The sequence below is a fragment of the Anarrhichthys ocellatus genome, unplaced genomic scaffold, assembly GCF_004355925.1.
Source record: "Anarrhichthys ocellatus isolate YVR2014 unplaced genomic scaffold, GSC_Weel_1.0 scaffold2, whole genome shotgun sequence".
NCBI classification, from domain to species: Eukaryota; Metazoa; Chordata; class Actinopteri; order Perciformes; family Anarhichadidae; genus Anarrhichthys; species Anarrhichthys ocellatus.
The window spans coordinates 15632320-15638788 of record NW_022280032.1 but is presented as its reverse complement, the minus strand read 5'-3'; the positions used below and the strand labels follow the sequence as shown (position 1 = coordinate 15638788).

General features: G+C 46.5%; 1 protein-coding gene across 2 annotated transcripts in view; it reads left to right on the top strand.

Annotated features, from left to right (window-relative positions):
* Window positions 1-914: 914 nt before the first annotated feature.
* b4galnt4a (beta-1,4-N-acetyl-galactosaminyl transferase 4a) overlaps window positions 915-6469 on the top strand; it is a 137376-nt gene continuing 131821 nt past the window's right edge. For both annotated transcript variants that reach the window (XM_031859299.1, XM_031859291.1), the window contains exon 1: window positions 915-2584. In XM_031859299.1, the coding sequence (XP_031715159.1) occupies window positions 2443-2584 (142 nt within the window). In that variant the 5' untranslated portion in view covers window positions 915-2442. The remainder of the gene's footprint in view (window positions 2585-6469) is intronic.

Genomic DNA, 6469 nt, shown 5'->3' with positions numbered 1-6469 from the left:
CAGACAAAATGAATATGACTAAATGGTAGTTTTGTGGATGATTTGAATATAAAGGCAAATAAACTCTAAACTTGTTATTTGTATCTCATAAGACTGAAACAGAACCAACTTTGCTTCAATGATAAAGTGGAGACTGAAGACTCTTTAATTAATGTAGCCGAATGAAGTCATTGCTCTTTTATCTTTGACCAGAGGGTGGCAGTCAAGCGCGTGTCCTGACTGCGTCTGCAGGGTGTCACCTCACACACACACACGCACACGCACACACACGATGTAACTAGCTGTGCAATGAACTGCAAAGTCAATTTCAGGAATGATATTTCAGTCAAATTGTATTGAGAAATAGACAGAATAATGTTGTCACCTTCACTTTGAGTATCAGACTGGAGTTGAATTTTTCCCTAAATTATACGGACTTTTTTTTCAGTTTTGCAAAAAGCATCTATTTAAGTTTATGGCGGACAAATAAAAATATCAAATATTGTGTGTGATGTAGAGAGAGCTGCTAAGAGGAACGATTGTTCCTGGAAGCCATTTATTTGTAAGAATTAACTGTTTAGATGTGCGAGCTCAACACTGACACAAAACGAGTGTTTTCTGTGCACAGACGGTATTTCGATCAATGATCCAAATGGCAGTAGCTTAATGTCTTGAGTTGTGTCTCCATTAGGTGAAACACGATTAATGATTGTTGATCAAAGTAGCACGGGGCCTTGAATCCAGCGGTGGGAGAAAGGGCACAATAGGGAAAGCTTAACAAGTTTCGGGCTTCGCGTTCATCCATTGGATGATGGATGCCACTAGTGCCAAGTAACGGTGAGGCCACACGCCGTCGTCCCGCCTCCTCTGAGCCCTTTGCAGGGCTGTAATTGGATGCCGGACTCGCCATTCTCCGTCCGCCCAGGTTAGGTTGCTCTGCGCCGTCAAGATGCTCAATTGATGGGCGTACTGAGCCGTGCAGGGAAAGGAGAACACCGTTCACGCGTTTCATTGTGGCAAAACAAAACCATGTTCTTTCCTGGTTACATCACCGCTTGGTGCTGGTTTCTCAACGACCCGCTTCCTGGAGCTCAGCTGGTTTTCCTCCCTGCGCGCGGCGACAAGCGGGTCGGACGATGCTATTGCGGCGTTTTAAAGGGAAAAAAACCCACGAAAGAATAACAACACAAGGCAGTGCACCGCCGCTAGCGCCACATATCCGTGGTCATTAGTTAAATCCGGATGAGGTTATTCGCTGTCTCGCACGCACGGCGGACTCGGACAACGCATGCACTTTTTGGGAGAATTGGGTGAAACGCACCTGCCGCGAGATCGCGGACCAACCGGAGCACATGGACGTCCGCTCCCTGGACCGTGAATCGGACGTTCACATCTGAGTTGTTTTTCTTTTCTTCTATCAAACCTCTATATTGCTACGCTGCCATGGAGCATTTGCAGTTTTTAATCTACATCGGTTTAGTATTTACTCCTCGCGGCGCTTCAAACCAGCCCGAGTATGGGGATGACAGCTGATCGCCCCTCCTCTCCTGGGACTTAAAAAAAAAAAACGCGCTCCATCTGAATCCGCTGCCCTGGATCGGAAGCCGGAGTCTCAGTTTCAGCTGTGTTTAACAATAGATGGAGCGCAGCGGGCTGTGACATTTTGGTTGATTGCCACCTTAACCTTTTCCCCCGTGACCGGGTTACCTTCACGCTGGCCATTTTCCAGAGGTTTCGCCGGCATTAGCCCGTGCCACATTTCACTGAAGGCCCTTTTTAATTGAATTTGTAGTCATTTGGAAAAGAGCAGAGGCGTCCGGCTGTTCTGGAGGAAAGCTGGCTTTCTGTAAGGAAGTGTTGCACTCCGATCGCCTCTCCACATGGGAACTAAATCACTCTTCTTGCTCTTTGGTACTTTGCGCTAAACCCGCGGCCGGGGATGATCCTTGAGTAGCCGATAAAATAATCAGCGTCGCGGTGTCAGTAAAGGCTTGCGCTACAGCGGATTTGTGTAGATTATCGCCGGACTGCTATTTTGTTGCCGGCGGTCACACTCTTAACTGAATTTAGCGGCTTTTGATCTGCGAGCCTTTTCCCTGCTGCCCTCGGCCGCCTGTAGAACTCCAGCTAGGGACGCCTGTTTACAAGCCACGCTATTCATAGGGTTGGGGGGCGGGTTGCATTCATAAGCAATGACTGCCACAGAGGTGTTTGGACCCAGATCTGAGGATACGGAGAGTTTGGCGCAGCTGTCACCCCGTGGATCCGGGGGAATGAGACGCGCTTTGAGGCTGTAGTTAACGCGCAACTGTTTACTCGCAGGCTTCCTGCGATGCCGCCGCTGTGACCTGGGAGGAGGTAGAGACGCGGAAAAAACCAAAACACAGCATTCCCCCTCCCCCCCGCCCCCCGGATCCGTTTTGACTATCTACCGGGCGGCTACCGGAGGATGTGTGAGCCAGGATGCTGCGCTTCCCCGTGAAGAAGATCCGGAAGCAGTTCAAGCTTCTGCTGCTGCTGGTGCTGCTCACCTCCGCCGTGTGGTTCACCTACCTGCACATCAACCAGGGCAAGACCATCAAACTCCACTTCAACTACGGGAAAGGTAGGCTTTGCTGAGAGAACCGTTGTCTATTCAGCTCACGCATTGCACTCGCAGGCTTTGCAAACGGGACTTTTTGGCTTTGTACCGTGATGGATGTGAACTATCGGCCTCTAAAGACATTTAAAAGGACATTTAACAGCGCCTATGAATACTGTGATGATGCCCCAGGAGGTAATGCCATAAAGTAGTGTACCACCACTATGAAGTCTCCACTCAGTGCAGTGAGCTCCTGCATGAATATTATAAGAATGTTAAGGTGACATAATATATGCTACATGGCACAATGAGGCCACCATAAATTCAGATCTAAGGAAAATATCATAGTGTCGGATACCAAAACTTATGATGAGGTCAGTACAACCGCTACAGACACATGAAGTTCCTTTTATCAACATTGTTGTGTGCATAGATCTATGACAGTGTCCCTGAAACAACTGCTGACTTTCACATCGTGATTGTTCTCCCTTAGTGTGATTAGAAGGAGTTTGAAAAAAAGAGAGGCAGTGTGTGTCACCCATTTACAATGGTTTCCTTCTCCGGGCTAAGTAAAGAGCACCGCGGTGTCAGGCCAGGTCGAAAGCCAGACCCCCGCCTTCAACATTAATAATCAAAGGGCTCTTCATAAAGGTGGCCTCAGAGGTCACAGGCGTGCCAGTCAGACATGGAAAAATATCGGGTTGGGAAGCACTGGGAAGGCAGCTCTCCACCTGCTGCTGTGATACCTGTTATTACCGATGCTTGATCACGCTCAGCCACACTGTGCACAGCGTGAGCGGGCTGGCTGTAACAGTGCATGATGCAGAGTATTGTACAGGAATAACAGCCATGAATGAAAGAAATACTTAAAGAAGGTGCCGGGCGAAGTAACGCGCCATTGCCTACTACAGGTTCATCACGGGGGGGTGGTGTACTCTTATCTCCTGCAGCTGTCTGTGTAAAGTGATACCCAATGATTATGTCAGATGCTCTGACACACAGGGATCATGTTATTGTCTCTGATCTCACTCGATTTTGTTTTCTGATAATGATGATGATGATGATGATGATGATGGGATTCTTGAACCAGACTGAAGGCTGCCAATCTGGCTTGTTGCATTTGGTAACTGCAGCTAAGCGAGTTGTGCATTTCTGTTGGATTTAGGCTAAAAATGCAAACCAATGTTTATGAGGTGTATATTAATTCCCCCTGGATTTATATGGCAAGAAAAGTAACAAAAAATGTACGTTATAAGCCTCATACAGGCCATACTTATTAATGGGCTATACTATGTTGCATTGCACCATATCGTGCAAGTGCTCATAACATTGCATCACACGCATTCAGGCGCTAAAGTCAACGTAATGAATAGTCCCTCTCAGTCTTCCTATACAAGCAGATTTATTGCACCGTGCACTCTTTAGCCTTTGTCATTTTACTGTTGCTGCACCTTTTGCTGCTGATTTTCTTAGAAGCCGCTCAAAAGCATGACGATGCCTTCCAATCGCTGAGCCTGTTGCGCGCTGATGTTTTCGGTATGACTGTGCTCCTCATTTGAAAGGTTCCACTAAGAAATCTGCCTTTGTGGCTCCTCTGCTGCGGCCGTCTGTCAAAGGAAAGAAGCTGTTATGCTGTACTTTGCTGGTCTATGTGTCTAATTGACTGTCTTCCGTTTAGCAGGCATCTGAGCAGGTCAACTCGCTTAACCTCTTATGAATAACATGTCCCCTCTCGTACCAAGGGTTTCTAAGTGAGATGTAGCCATTACTGAAAATGGGGCTCCGTGAAGTGTGTAAATATTCATATCAGGCTGGCAGTATTCTCTCCACACCAAAAATAAATCTTCATTGATTCTTAACACTGAGGTGGTGCAGCTAGAAATCATTTTAATTCTAGCCTTTCGAATATGAAATGATAATTTGTCAAATTTGTACTCCGCTTGTCCCTATTTTGGAGGAAATTGGATTTATCTCAGCCAAATCGTCTCCAAGCACACGTCTCGGACAGATTGCTGCTGGTACTCCATCCACTGGTTAATGTCTTATTGGCATGTGACCATCGGACCCTTTGAGAAATATAAACATCTTGGCATAAAGTGCCCCGTTGAGGCTGCGGCTATACCTAATTGTGAATAATGATTTGAGAAGCGTGTCGGAGACGGTTTACAGCGGAGCAGATGAGTCTGTGAAGCGTTTCGAACGTCGGTCTTCTCACCTCGGTGTGCTCGTGTGTCGGTTGAGCGGGTCAACATAACGACGGAGCGGAGGCCATGAGACTTTGAGAAGAGGCCTTTTTAATGGTACCCACGGAGAGTCAAACAAACACGCTTTTGTAATACATTCAACCTATCTCACAGAAAGACTGTGTGTGTGTCCTGAAGACTGAACAAACGCGTGGAATACATTTTCTACTTTTGCAAAATATTTGCTTTGTCTTCTCCTCTTATCGGGGCACCGCTACCTTTTGTTGGTGCTTTAGATCCACCGGCTGCAGCTGCTCTTTGCGATTGGCACTAATGTGTATGAGCCTCCTCGTGTGTGTCATGGTAGAGACGTACACGTGGGAATCAAGTCATGGAAAGTGTCTGTTTGAACTCTGTGGACCGGCTGGCAAGACTCTGGGTGAAAGGAAAGCATTCTCGGGCAGATGTTGTCTTCCTTGACCAAGCTGTAAGTAGGAGTGTTGTTTTTGTTTACCTTGCTATTGGCATTTACATCCGAGGTTTAAAGGGTTTTGCTTGGGTCGAATTAAGCTATGACATTCCTCACCCAACCGGTGTGTTACCTAGATTATATAATGGAAACTCTATGATCTACATACTTATTTGAATAGGTTGACGGACACCTCATTACTCAGAAGTCATACGTGGTCATTAATATCACACTGCGGTTGGTAGGCAAAATGAAATGAATTCGGCAGAAGTGTCATCAGGTCATTTTGATGCCGAATTGTCATCATTCAAAGCGCCAAGCCAGCCGCAGACATATTGAAAGGAACCATCTTTTTCTGACACTAAATTATTCAGTGCAGGATGGAGCTGTGGGATAGACCGGTGATTGAATGGTGATAGGCGGTGCGCTCACCTTTTTTTTTTTTTGGGGGGGGGGGGATTTTATAGAAGGTAGAGGGAGAGAAGGATCCGATATGTGGGAGATAATGGAACACATGAACGGTAGCTCGAGAAGTGAGAAACTTCACTTTTTAAAAACTCCAGCAGTTAAAGGTTTCCAGCACTGTGAAATACCTCTGCTTGAAGAGGAACCCCTTAGGCTAGGGGACGTACGAACAGAACAATCTTGATTTGCATTGTGAACGTAGCATTTACATAATGCATCTCTTGTTTATGAATAGGCCAGTTAAATAAATAAAATACCAGCACAATGAGCAGTACTGAAGGGACCTTTGTGAATGTGTGGGCGTTTCTCGGGACATTCATTTATCTTTTCTTAAAAGCCAAGGTAGCTGTTGTTACTTTGATGAAGGGTAGAGCCAGAAAGGTATAATTAAATAGTTTTCAGATTGCACACTGGCCAGACTAGCCTTAGTTAATCAGAATTTCAATGAGGAAGTGTGTTGGCAGCCAGTGCCGCGGTGCATATTAGATGAGTGCCACATTTATGCGGCCACCCAGTTGTACAACAGCTCGCCTGTTTTCCAGCATCAACAGGTCCAAGGAGGAGGAGGCTGGCTGCTGCATACAGGCCTCTATTGATTTAGCTATGATTACACATGTGGAGGCAAACACGCATATGCATACACTTAATCAGTCCCACACAAACACACACACATTTTGCCTATGTATTTGTAAAATGGCACGTAAAACACGCATACACTTCCTATCATCACCTCTCTGGAGGGATAAGGAGGAAGTCGGAAGGGGAAGTCTCTGGAGGGGGGGGGGGGGGGGG